This window comes from Leptidea sinapis, chromosome 7 (genome assembly GCF_905404315.1).
Source record: "Leptidea sinapis chromosome 7, ilLepSina1.1, whole genome shotgun sequence".
Classification (NCBI taxonomy): domain Eukaryota; kingdom Metazoa; phylum Arthropoda; class Insecta; order Lepidoptera; family Pieridae; genus Leptidea; species Leptidea sinapis.
Window position 1 is genome coordinate 10,514,423 of NC_066271.1, and position 14,828 is coordinate 10,529,250.

Sequence of the window (14,828 nt, forward strand, 5' to 3'; positions counted from 1 at the left end):
GTGACAGTTCTACATGTATTTTATACACCGTGGTGGTGGTAATTACAGGTGACTTGTTTGTCTTCCAACTCCATAACTGAAAATTGAATTAACTCGCTTCAACTCAATACGTTCCGTTCTATGGTCGACGCCTAGCATTACTATTAGAGAAAGGAAAGAAGAAAATAAAAGAAATTCTACAATCTACATTAAAAAATATATTAGTAAATCATTTACTTATCACAGATGTATTAGGTACAATTGCACTTAACAAATTCAGATAAAAAATTATGTCACTTATATATTTCTATTGATATGTTAAACACTTAATTATAAGTTAGTAACTAACATTAACTGATATTAAAGAACAGTAAAATTAGTTTTAATGGCTATTTTAATGCAGACACATCAACATTTAATCACGGAATAATGTACAAAAGGCTGGAAGAGTAATGTGGGCATAACAGCCGCGCTGTCACTATGATTAAATAATCACAATTAAGCCAATTCATGCGTTCACCGCTTGTAGTTCTTGTAAGTGCGTCGGGGACGGAGCTCCATATTGTTAAAATAAGGTGTTGTGCTATTATTACTTTTAAGTGTACAAATTACAATAGCCAACTAAATTCACAATCTCGCTCAAAAATTGTCTGAAGCAAGACTCTGCCTACGCGTCTATGAGGCAGGATATTCGTTCAGTTGTGTTTCGACCGCGCTTTGAATACAACGCCACGTAGGGACAGTGTTCAGTGAAAAACTGTCCAAATAATAACATATCAAAACGTAAAAAGGATGGAGTATCGTATTTCAGAAAAGTGCCTTTTAAATGACCACAATTGTGTAGTAAATTTAACGATTTAATAATTTTGCTAAATAAAATACTGTTGCGTAGCAACCCTTCGAACTTCGAAGTATATGACGAGAGTTGTCAAACTTCAAGATATTGTTAATTTCAACGGCTCCGTCAGCAATACTCGTAGCTCAGCGGAAAAGTGTTTACTTTAGACGCCGTAGACCCGGGTTCGATACACCTACCAGTGTATGGATTTTTTTGGGTTTTGTAAAGTTAAAGGAAATTTTTAGTAAGTTCAGGATCAAATCGAACAGAAAAAAAGGGATGGAAAATGTGTAAGCAGGATAAAAATAGTTAAAAGAATTTTCTAGTACAATTTAAATTTAAAGATGGAATGGGAGAATCATTTTGAAAATAGAACGGATCCGGGGGTATATAAGCCGAACTAAGCGTGGCCTACGGCAGTTCTAGTTCTGACTCGAAAGTGTAAAGAAGAAGAAGAAGAAAAGAAGAAGTAGTGAAAAGTGGAAGTGTTCCAAGAGGAAGAAGATAGAAGAGACTTAGTGTTCGGTGCGGTGTGACGCGTTGAAGGTACCGCCGCCCACAAGAGGAACAGCGGCAGACCGGCGAAGTGCAAGTTCAGAAAAAGTGAACGCAAATAAAGACTCGTTCCTATAAGCGGAGTATTATTTCCAATCCCTGACCCACTCCCGTGTCAATACATCCCAATTTTGCCTCGTGTTCGCGTCCGTCTCTTTCGCACCATTATCAAACTCTCGAGAACAAAATATCTCGAGGCAAATAATTCACTGAACATTTGTGTCTTTGCGTGGCATTATATTCAAAGCGCGGTCGAAACGCAACTGAACGAAAACTCTTGGTAATACGCTCTTGGTACGCAGATTTTTGCTTCAGACAATTTATTAAGCGTAATTGTGAGTCTATTTGTTTATTGTACGTCAATGCATGTCGTAGTCGTAAGTTAAATAATTGCACATTAAATATTTTTTTAAAGTATACTTGCTGTGTGTTTTACAAACAATACCGAAGGCAAAAAGTAGCACATACAATTTTCGGTTGTTTTTAATTAAATGAATATTATACATATGATTTGAGTTTTCTTTAGTGTTAATTCCGTCAATATTTGTCTAATAGTCTCGTGCCAGATTTTGGCGAGACAACACGTCCTGAGGATGCCTCGTGTAGAGGCGAAGCATGTGTCGAATTGTTTATAGACAAATATTGGCAGAATTAACACTAAAGAAAACTCAAATCATTTGTATAATTATGGATTTCCGCAAAGTAACGCATACATCAATAAATTTTCTTAAATGAATATTAATGACTTCCCAAGACTGCTTAGCGGCCGTGTAAATCGTGTGTATGTGTGCGTGCGTTGATTCGATTACTCTAGTATGAAGACGATAAGGTACTGTTCTATTACTCTATTGTGGCATAGGCTACAAATAACGCCCGATGGAATAATAGTACTTTTGCTGTGTTTTACATACAAAAGCGAATCCAAAAAAGTTCTTTTAGAAATTTTTGTCCGTTTGTCTGTTTGTGGTAAACATATAAATGGTACTTCTGATTGACTATTCAACATTTCATTTTAAGAGTATCAGCTGTTAAGTTTCTTCTTCACATACACTACTACACTAATACTACACATGTTAGTTTACTTAATAGATTTACTACCTATTGAAATAATCATAATAAAACCTAAATATATAATTATATAAAATAAATTAAAATTTTCAAAAATATTTTTTCATAAATTCTACTGTAATATGATATGAATTCAGACTGCATTCAGGGCGCGGAACAAGCGGTAAATAGACTCGACCGGCCTAAGACCCGGTATCCGCCAAAGCGGAGAGGAGAGCAGATGTATTTTGATAACAAATCAGATTTCGTTATTTCCACATCTCCTCTCACCTTAGCTTCGGTGGATTAAGCGGAGAGGAGAGGAGATGTCTCATTTGTCTATAGAATTTTGTGCCGCGTCGAGCGATCAAGCGGCGTGGCGGAGCGGAGATAGTGAGTGTATCGTGTAGGCTCGCGCGTCCCTTTCCCCGCTCCCTTCTCCCCGCGCCTCGCAAACCGAAAGCGTTGCTATTAACACAGCTCACATCTCCTCTCCGCTCTGGTGGAAATAACCTGACAGCTTCGCGGCTAAGCTCCTCTCGTCTGCGTTTGTGACGTATCTATCTCTCTTCCACTTCATCAGCCGACGTTGTATTCCAATGTATGTAATAATCATAACTCATTGATAATAATTCAATTAAATTCATAAAAGTATGCAATTTTCATCAATGTTTTCTTATGACGGTATCACGTAAAATTATCGTCCGTAAACCGAGTTTACAGACAACGAATTATTAATTTTAAGGAAATGAAGGAAAAACACCATACATACGGGCTACCTGATAGTAAGTATGTGATCACCGAGGCCCTTGTAATACAAGACGTATCACAAGAGCGTTGTCGACCTTAGATAATGTCGAATAAAGGTACATAACATGAATTCGAAAACATATTGGACGAGTATGTATATGTAATGAGCAATGTTCCAAACGGGGGCTTTGTGGTGAGAGTCAACGGTTCTACCTATTGCGCTACCGACGCACAAATAAGTTACTTATTAATTTATCTTCCAAATGTAGAAATCAATATAAGATTATGTCTACTCGGCAAAAGGAATATTCCTACAAAATTTCAAGTCTCTACGCCTTGTGGTTCCACAGTAAACTTAATGAGTCAATACATTGGTGGAAATCTCTTATGTATATATATATATATATATATATATATATATATATATTTTTTATGAAAGTAAGGGTCGAGACGAGCAGGAGGTTCAGCTGATGGTAATTGATACACGATGCACATTGCTATGCAGTGCCGCTCAGGATTCTTGAAAAACCCAAAAAGCTCCTCACCTTGAGACATAAGATGTTAAGACTCATTTGCCCAGTAATTTCATTACCTACAGTGCCCTTCAGACCAAAACACAATAATGCTTACACATAACTGCTTCACAGCAGTAAAAGGCGCCATTGTGGTACCCATAATCTACCCGGCATTCTGTGCAAAAGAGCCTCCGTAAAGTAAGTAAAGCGAGCGATATCAAACTCGACAAAAATGAACATTTAGTTTCGTTACTACCTACGAGATGAAATTGGGAAATCTCTCTGTTCACTTAAAGCATATGCATAAAGAGACAAATTTGAATCGGTGATCGGCGAAGCAGTGCCTGCACGTCAAAGATATGCAAGATCTTTGGAAAATATTGTTGCTGATAAGGACACGGTGTGGGAAGCATGATATCTGGGGCATTTGCACAATCGGCAACTTATTCCTATTAAAAATATTTAAGGCGCGGACTGACTAGGATTGTAAACGCTACAATATTTGTGTTGATCTTGTGGATACGCTGCAAATGGACATTTTTATTGGTTTTATACATATTAAATAGAATAATTGTTTAAGTTTTAGAAAATATAATTTCTATTAAATTCTTCAAAAAAAGAATAGTGTTATCGCTATAAAATTCAGAGATTTTTGACTCCAATGTTTATTTTTGGGAACTTCCAAATTTTCTATCATATATTTCAAATTACATATAAATTTTCTATTCGGTTCAAAATTTTCTTTAAATCCTTCTTTATGCACTGTAATTTTTGTGTCGGAACATTTTCTTTGCGTTACGTTGCAATCAACTCTCTAAGAAACCAATTTTTGAGAATATTCAGGTACGACCGCGCCTTAAGGGCCGTCTATTCAGTTCAAGGTGTATAATACAAGTACTAATGCCAAGTGAATACACAATGACAGATAAGTAGATAGGCTGTGGCGACGATGAGGTGTCCAATCATGACAGGAAAGCCGATCCTGAAGAACTGCATGAAGGAGAACTTGTAGCCGTGTTGCTCGGCCACTCCTGCGCAGACGACATTCGCGCTCGCGCCGATCAGCGTGCCGTTACCTAAACACAATAAAAAGTATCAATACTGTAATAAAATAACTTGGATATAGAAATTTCATCATCATCATCAGCCGGAAGACGTCCACTGCTGGACAAAGTCCTCCTGCAAAGATTTGCACGACGATCGGTCCTGCGCTTTCCTCATCTATCGTATTCCGACGATCTTGAGCAGATCGTTGGTCCATCCTGTGGGGGGCTTACCAACACTGCGTCTTCCGGTACGTGGTCGCCATTCGAGGACTTTTCTGCCCCATCGGCTATCTGTCCGTCGAACTATGTGCCCTGCCCACTGCCACGTTCACTTTCGCAATCATTTGGACTATGTCGGTATTAATATAGAAATTTAAATGAAGTAAAGTGAGTTTTATGTATGACAACTTTTTTTTTTTTAATTTTCAAGTACTGTTTCGCCTTACGTGATTATACAATAACAAAGATTTTACAAATTGTCATTGATATGAGCTACAATGTCATCTATATAAAAAAAGGGCAAATGACATAAAATACACCGTAATCGGTATGTAAATAATAGAAATTAAAATGTTATCAATATGAGCGAAGTAAAGTAACAGAAAACTTATAATAATTTTAAAGAGCTCTATTTATTGAATCATTTTATTAATCCTAATCCTAACTTCTGGGATAAACTACACAAACACAACTTAACTAAAATACAACAAAAACTCGAGACCTCTCGCGTTCCGTGCTAGAGCCAACTACATAGATCTAAATAGTTAAGATTTGAAAAAGCGGCATCTCAAGTAAATTTCCTAATATGCAAATATTGCGGGTGATCAGGTTATCAACTGTAAAGTAGATCCTGTAGATGAAGCCACAAACTGAGAGTTGAACAAGACATATTAGTTTTATCAACGATACGTCATCCGAACGGTTGGCTCACAGGAAGAGCGCTCGCAAAGGAACGCGAGACGTCGCGAGTTCGAGTTCATTAATTTTCTTTTCAAATTTAATTTGTATAAAATGGCTTTGTTAAGGCTTTTAGTGATCTAGCCAACAGTGGCATTCATAATTTTCTGCGTTTGGTGTTAAATTAATGTATTATTTATTTGAATTGGAAAAATTATTGAAAGTTTTTTGATACAAGATTTCTTGCGCACATTCTTCTCAGATCTGAAGCATTAATTTCCAAATTGGTGGTAGTTTTCCACTTTCAATAAGTGATTTCATATCTTAATTTGAATAAAAAATACTTGAATTTGAAGAATCGATGCATGTTGATTTCAGTGAACAGAAATTTTGAAGTTATTTAACTAGAATTTGTCTTCTTGTTAAGCAATGATGAATATATGAACAGCATAATCTATTAATTTACTAATTTAATTTAATTTTACAATACCTCCAAGACATGCGCCAAACGATAGCGCCCAAATCAATGGCGCTATTGGAAGGTTGAGTGTTGGGTTCGACCCCAGCGCGGTCACCACGCGTACCATCATTGTGGTCAGCGGTATGTTGTCCACAAATGCTGAAGTAACACCAGAAACCTGGATAATTCCACAAAGTTTTACGACGAATAAGTGCACGAAGACGTTTGTATTAGAATTAAATAGTAAGGACCAGCAAAACTTCTTAGCACAGGATGACCGTTAGATCCTGAGAGCTGATCCTGATTCCTGCCATCGAATCCCACCTTCACAAACTTGGCTATCATCCTCACCATCTGTAAAGTTGACAATCCTCCTCAACCAAACTGCGGAATGAGATTCTTTGCAGTGTTACTACTTTTACACAAATATTAGAGACAGCAAACGGACTCACATGGTGATCGAAATATGTAATATGTATGAGTTTTTTTGTTCAGCCAAGTTTTGTTTTTTACCAAAAATAAAGAAGAAAGGACAATATTTTGGTGAAAGACAAAACTTAAATTAGCACTCAATAAAAACTTATAGCATGTATAATTATGGATTTTCGCAAAATAACGCAATGCAATATAGATAGCAGTGTAATATATAGATAAGACTTACCCACAAAAGTAATACCAGGGCCACAGCAAGTCTCCCGCCTTCATCTACGCTCAATATAATAGATTCCGTTATTCCCCCGATGAATTCTATTAGACCGAGTTTGGACAGCGCCTGAAATATAGTATTGTTAGTATTATTTACATTGTTGAAGTGATAACTTCTTATGTGAGTGTAAACCGCTTCGTAACGGAACGCGTTAATCTTTGGGGGAGGCCTTTGAACAGCAGTGGACGTCTGAAGATGATGATGACTTATGATATGGTATCCCATCTGTTTGTAGATTAGTCAATGCAATATTGTAGGCTAGCCGAGATCCTTGTTTATGTCAAAAGGACGAGAAATAAGCCTAAGTGATGACAAAAGCGTTGCCGACCCTATAAAGCTTCGAATAAACGGCTTACAATCCTTATAACCTAGGTCCTAAAGAATCATTGCGAGCAAAATAGAAATAACTTCTTTTTAAATATTGCCTCTCAAAATATTCTTGATAATCTTATGTATGTTCATAGGCACATAAGTGAATTTGCTAGAAACTGTCATAACCATAATTTTCACACTAGGAACAAACATAAACTATGCCTACTCCTCGATTAAGTACAGTTAGTAAGACTTTTTTGGGGCGATTTTACAATAAGATCCCAGAATGTTCAAAAATGTATTTCGAAATTGAAAAGAATTGTTATAAAACGTTTGTGTGTTAAAGGATAATATAACATAAACGACTTCCTTAATGTCACCACAAGTTGGCAGTGGAACGACTGCCCTCAGGCTATTAAATAATTTTATTGTACGATATTACAATGTAACCGTATTTTTATAAAAGAAAAGCCCACTGAGTTTCTTGTACCCATTTTTCTCAGATCTGAGGCATACTTTTTCGGATGGGTCATAGTTTTTGACATCTTCTTTTCAATATTTAATTACATTATTCTTATTCCTCGTATATATTAAAGATTTGCCATTTGTAGCCTCGAAAGAATATGAGATTGTTCTTATCGCAGACAACACTTGATTAATTTATAATAATGATAGACATTCACAGAATTTATATATAAAATAAACTTGAAAACATCTAAATGGTTCAGGGTGAATAATTTGTCACTTAACGTGAGCAAAACAAAATGTATAGAATTCTCCCTACCAAATGTAAGAAACGTATCAAGAATTATAATATTAAATGGGGAGCCTTTAAAACTTGTAGATTCTACTTCGTTTCTTTAGTATTTGATCAAAAACTTTAATTGGGTGCTGATATTAGGGCAACCTCAAATAAATTCAGTGCTGGTATTGTTGCTATCAGAAGAATTAAAAATCTTACTGATACTAACACAGCGAGTTTGATTTATTTCAGTTATTTCCATAGCATAATGTCACATGGAATTTTGCTATGGAGAACGCAGTTGATATCGGAACAATATTTGTTTTGCAATAAAGGGCGATTAGTGCCACCTATAATCCGAATTCTAGAGAATCCCTTAGATATCACTTTAAACACATAGTAATTCTAACAATAACATCCTACTTAATTTATAATTATATATGTATATTTTATAACAGAAGAAATAAATACATTCAAAATAAAGATATACATACGATCAATTCAAGAAATAAAAATTAAATCGCCGTTCTAAAAACGAGACTCTATTAATAATTCGTCATATTGAGATTGTATAATCTTATGAATGTAACATGAATATTATTGTTATCTAAATATATTTTTTTGGTTTCCTCAAATATGTGCGAAGGGACCGCTAGCTGGTCCTGATGCGTCAACTCGTGAACGGATGCTGCTTGTGGTGCCAGGTCGACCTGTTATAGTTAATAAATCATTGTTATTGTTAACGAAGTATCCTTACACAAGCAATGAATTCAAGCTCTAAAGGACTTATGAAATATTTTATATTATTACAACAGGATATATCGGATGCAGCACCTTACAAACTAATTTGTTATGTATGTTGCAGGTTGCAGCCATTGTAAAATATTCTATTTGAAAAGATTGGCCGTTCAGTTTCTTGTATGTTCTTCTCACGAGCTCAACTTTTTCCGAAGTCCGAACATATGGTAAATTCAGTAATTTAAAAGAAATATTTATAGTGTCTATTCGAAAGCGCCTAGTTTAAGCCTAATTGAATAAAGTTTATTTGAATTCGACTTTGAATTAGTCATATCATATCATATCCTATTATAAATTAAAATATTTGAATTTACTTCTAGGGTCAATAGACTCTCGAGAGAGTTTCATAGAAGAAACGTGGTTCATTCATAAAACGACCTCTTCAGTATTTTCACCAGCGTAACAAACCATGTTTGAGATATCATTTATATGAAGAGAAATATTTGCTTAGATTCAGCATTTATCCAGATTAGTTGGACGTTGAGGTTGTTGTATGTTCTTCTCCCGAGCTCTACTTTTTTCAAACATAAATGATAGATTCAGTAATTTGAATGAAATATTTATAGCGACGTTTCAAAAGCGCTTAGTTTAAGTTTAATTGAATAAAGTTTCTTTGACTTTGACTCCATTGGGGCTGAGGTTGGATGGCATATACGTCCACAACCTGAGCTACGCTGATGATATGGTGTTGCTCAGCCCTTCGATTAAAAGGCCTACGAAAACTCATCAAGATATGTGAAAGGTATTCGAAAGATCATAATCTAACAGGTCGGGAGAGGTGCCACAGAATATCACCGTAGTTTGTATTAACGGACAGCCTGTCAAGGTAAAGAACAGCTTCAAGTACTTCGGCCACGAAACCTTCTGTCTTAAGTATGACGCAGATATCCAGAGTCAACGTAGGGTTCTATGTGAAGTGGCAATATGATAGCGAGAAAGTTTAACCGTTCACCGTCTGACTACCTATTAACGTAACTATTCCAAGAAGTCGCATGATGGCATACGAGTCGCATGGTCAGGAACTTCGTGGTTGTCCGTTGTTGTAGGCATTTTACACAAAAGTTTCAGGCCTTTACTTTACTTCACAGCTACAACAAATTACATAATAAGAACGTGGTGTTGCCGGCATGCGCGTGTGTCACAACCGTCTCGCTCGATAGTTCTTTCCTGACTGATTGCTCGGTGGTTGACCGGTACCCGCTCTCGTCTGCACATGCACCGCACGCCGATTACACCCGAGCTAAGACGAATACCAAATCATCTTCGGACTCGCTTTTTGGCTTGACGTTTGACATACATAATATGTTTTAATTCTATTGAAAACATTACCTCCATAAGTACAAAGAGCGCTGCAAAGAACAGCAAGGTAGACCACTCTACTCTGTGGAGTATGGGCTCCAGATCCTCACGGTCTGCCAGAGTCAGAAGTAAGATGGCGCCCAGAAGTGCAGTCCAGCCCAAAGATACCCTGTCTAGAAAGGTAAAAACGTCAGAAATCTACCATTAGAAATAATTAAGGATATTTTAATTAATTTATATAATACTTATAGTATTTATTTATGGGGACACCGAGCTTGTATCGAAGGACGAAATCGGGAACTTCGCAAAGCGGAACGCGAATAAAGGTATCTAACAGGAGGACAAACGAGCGTACAGGTCACCTAATGTTAAGCGATCTCCACCCTCTCCTGCCCACACCCTCGTGCAAGAACATTGGATCACTGGAGTGTTACCGGCTTTTCAGAAAGGTCTACATGCTTTTTTTGAAGATAAGCCAGTAATAGTTTTAATGTCATGTAATCATATTATATATGTATTGTAAATATAGTTGAAAGCATTGTTTTGTTTTAAATAAATATGAAATTATAAAATTTTAGATAAAACTTTGTTTTTTTTTTTCTATTGACGAAAATATAACTAATGTCTCCAAGTTGTATGACTTACTGACTGAATCCTTAAGTATCGTGTATATAAATTTCGTGAGCATAGCAATACAGGAAAGAAGTTACGAACGCATTAACTATACTATAAATTTGTTAAGAGGATTTATATGGCAAAAAAATGCAATTGCGTTTCATATAGATGAGCGCTCGATTACTCGAGCACAATAATTTATTATGGCGAATTTTGTAGTGTTTGTTTCAGAAATATTTTTTTTACCTTGTGCGGTATTTCCAGGACGATACGACATATTCAAAAAAGGCCAGCAACACTCCTGGGATTATACTTCACGTGATCACTTAACACCAGGTGACCCATACGTTTGTCCTCATAATAAAATCTCAAATATGCGAGTTTTGGCGACATTGGTTCCCATACTAAAATTTATTTTAATTTCACATGTTTAAACTATTCCGTGATTGTTATGTAAGGTCTATCCATAACATTACTTAAAATTGTAAAATAAAAAACATACATTAAAAAAATGAACCATAGAGTTCATAAACTCAATAGATGAGTATGGTGATGTTGTGAAGCCATTCTATGATGGGCTTACCGAAAGGTTATGCAAATGGGTCACTAGTTAGGAAGATCATTTACATAAATAAGGAAGAGGAACGGTCCAAGAATAGACTCTTGTAGTACCCCCATACAAAGGTGAGTCCCAGAAGATCTCCTGCCATTCAAGTCAATCTTCCGAATTCTATTATTTAGATATGAAACCAGAAGATCAAGCTCATAGTGACATAGTTTTCTGGCCGGAGTTGAATGTTAAACACAATCAAAAGGCTTTGATAAATCACAGAAGATACCAAGTGCATTCTGCGATTCCTCCCAGGCAACAAAAATATTCTTGATTAGCTGATCTAGCACAAGATACAGTGCGGCTAGGCCGGATAGCGAAAGTCGGCGGAAGCGGAACTGACGAAGATGGATGTAATTAATTAGTGCCAAGACGCGACACACCTTATTGACTTTGACGTTGAAGTACGACGCCTTATATATTAATGGCCACACGGTCGATAATTATGTTTGAGATATCAGTACTTACTGAGTTCAGGTATGGAATGAAGGAAGAACAACGCGACCACGAAACCAATGGCTATTGTAGACTTCAGCAGTAACGGTTTGTCTCGTATCTTGTACTGAAAATAAATACTTCTTCATTGGTCGGTGATGCATTAGATTGCACAAACTCTCACCACAGAGATCGGTTTCATTTGCCCAGTAATTGCACTAGCTACGGCGTTCTTCAGACCGAAACACAATTATGCTTATCCATGACTGCTTCACGGCAGAAAAACGCGTCGTTTTGGTACCCATAATCTTGCCGGCACCCTGTCCAAAGGAGTCTCCCACTGGTAAATGCGCTAAGTCGCTTCTTACGACACCCTTGGGTCTAGGACTTCCCTATTCTTTTAAGCCCCGGGAAAGCACAGGGCAGATGCAGCGAGATCCCAACCTAGTCTATACGCAACATGGAAAAACCATGCAAGAAAGTATATACCTAGTTTGGTTGTCAGCAAAATACAATGTTTTGTAAGAGATCCAACTCGCCTTTTGATGCTATACTGTAGAACAGCGCTTCATCAAAATAACGCAAATGTAATGTGTATTAAGGTCTTTAACCACAGGCCAAAAATTAATTAGAGAGATTCCTAAAACAAAAATGCACAAAAAATGAAAATTATGGCTAAAAGATAAATGCTTCGATAGTATAATTCGTTAGAATTCGTACCTACAAAACAATGGTCATTTTATATTATATTATTGAATTTGTAATGTGTAATAATTAATGATGTATAATGGCGTCGTGCACCGGGTCGTCTCCTCCCTCAAATATGTGCGAAGGGAACGATGGCTGGTCTATGCGTCAACTCGTGAACGGGTGCTGCTTGGCACCCCACGTCGACCTGTTATAGTTAATGAATCATTGTATTTGTTGGATGCAATTATTAATTGTGACAGTAATCAAGACCATCATGTTCACGAAGCATCCTTACACAAACAATTAATTCCAGCTCGGTTGATGCATCCAATATACGATAATTTATTTTTTAAAGTATATTCTTTATTACTTTTCATCAAATAATTTATATCATTTATAGTTGAAGTAGGCTTTATGTTGCTTAAATCCATAATCATCCAAATGTTGTCAGTTTTATTGAGTGTCAACTTCAGCATTTTTTTTTTATCTTTTTGAGTCTCGTGCCAGAGTTTGGTCAAAATCTCCTGAGGATGCCTCGTGTAGAGGCGAAACACGTGCCGAATTGTTTGAAGACAAATATTGGCGGAATTAACACTCAAGAAAACTCAAAACATTTGGATAAGAACTGTTACCACGATTTATACACATAACATTCATTTCATTTCATTTGTAAATAAAAGATTTACTTTATCTTTTAGTTGCGCCAGTGTTGTAATAAACGTGTCCTTCGGGCAGATTCTCTTACTGCTCTCCTTGATCATGGCTTCGAGTTGCAGCGTCAGCTTCACCATCTTCTTCTCCAGTCTCTCTCTCACAACGTGGGCATCTTTACTCAAATGCGGTAATGAGTCGGCTGCCCGACGCCATATTGAAATCTGATGACGCAAATCTATGAAATAAAGACCGTCTATTTATTAAATAGGTATAATTTCAAATATGTTTGTGCAAAATTAGATCAAAAACAAACTCAACTAGACTTTTAAAAATACTATTCTATAAAAAGACATCTTATTTCATTTAAAATAGTTTTGTTAACCAAGATTGTATAATCTAATGAATATAACAAGATAATAATATATTCTTTTGATTAAATATAGAATCCACCGTTATTGCATAATATAGAAAAAATTGTGGGTTTGCTTTGTGAGCATTAATTTTGTAGTTATCATGCGTAGGTATGCTATAATATGGTTCGTTATGCACATTGAAATAGCATTGCATGTGGCGGCGTTGTGTGCCTACTGCCTAGTCTAGTCGTCTCTTTCCCTCAAAAATGAAAAGGAATCACAAGAGCGTTGCTTGAACTTTATAAAGTGTCCAATAAACGTGCATTTAAATCCGAATACACACGTGGCGGACAAGGATTGAAATGGGGATGTCTTACCTTGAATATCTCTGGGAACGTTGAGGCGCAATTTATTTGTGTCTCTGTATATGTAACGAAGCTGGAAGTATGTCTGTACGCACACAAGCAGAATACCAATTGTCATGTGCATTGTGAAGTTAGTGAAGTTGATGCCCTGGAAACGGAAAAGATTTTACTTAATTTGAATAAGCTATGCAACAATCAGATGGCCCACCAGTTTTATTACGATACAGGGCGACAAATATCATATCATGCTAATCAGTACAAAGTTTCGATAATTCATACGTCTAGATAGAGTCTTTTGCTGTTAAACAAACCGATTAAAACAGGCCAGAAATATTGGTTTAGTGTGCTTAACAAGCTACGATGACACTTTGTGTTCGTGCGTGCATTGCTCAAAATAAAAATTAGTTCTAAATTCAAACATTTTTCGATGTTTTTACAGTGTATCTAGACGTATAAATGGTCTAAGGTATAAAAATTTGCTTTACTAAAGAAAACGGAAAACGTCAGGCGCTGATCAGAAATGTGCCGGAATGTTTTTTATTATTTAATTCTTTATCTTTGAGCCATAAGAGCCATGTATGTTAAGTCACAAAGTCAAGCAATTTCATTACCTACCGCTCGTTCAAACCGAAATATACTAATGCACATTATTGCTTTACTGCAAATAAAGACACTGCTGTGGTATCCGCCTAGCCAGCACCGTGAGCGAAGAAGCCGTTTTATTTTGTGTTTTATCTAAAGCTTTTGATTTCATTTAACATTAAATACTGGTCAGGATGCTACGCCATTATAGCATAAAAGGGACTGAGCTCAATCTACTTATTTCGTTTTTAAATAAGAGAAATCAGAAAGTCGATGTTCATGGCAGGAGATTTCATGGGACCCATCATTACATGAGGGCTCCACAAGGGTGTATTCTTGAACGGTTCCTCTTTCTTATATTTACCTTAGTTATTATGTTACAATTGATACGAAGGTAAGTATTGTTTGCAGATGATATTTCACTCATATCAAAGTGAATAGAAGTAAAGTTATGTGTGTCCTATTAATCAATGTTTCTTATATAATTGTGAATTATCTGTGCGTAATTAGTGCGAAGCCATTGTCACAGTGAGACAGAGAAAAACTCTCCATGTAGGCGAAGGAGCTATCCCACATAAAT

The 14,828-nt window shown here is 36.4% G+C and overlaps 1 protein-coding gene across 7 annotated transcripts in view; it reads right to left on the reverse strand.

Annotated features, from left to right (window-relative positions):
• LOC126965438 (P protein-like) overlaps positions 1-14,828 on the reverse strand; it is a 234,307-nt gene that overhangs the window by 87,519 nt on the left and 131,960 nt on the right. For 5 of the 7 annotated variants that reach the window (XM_050809057.1, XM_050809051.1, XM_050809054.1 and 2 more), the window contains exons 11-14: positions 13,679-13,814; positions 12,981-13,183; positions 11,638-11,731; positions 9,975-10,117 (exon numbers count right to left, since the gene is read on the reverse strand). In XM_050809057.1, coding sequence (XP_050665014.1) covers positions 9,975-10,117; positions 11,638-11,731; positions 12,981-13,183; positions 13,679-13,814 — 576 coding nt within the window. Of the gene's footprint in view, positions 1-188; positions 4,761-6,117; positions 6,266-6,748; positions 6,860-9,974; positions 10,118-11,637; positions 11,732-12,980; positions 13,184-13,678; positions 13,815-14,828 lie in introns of those variants that run through there. The other 2 variants (XM_050809050.1, XM_050809055.1) reach the window with 2 other exon arrangements.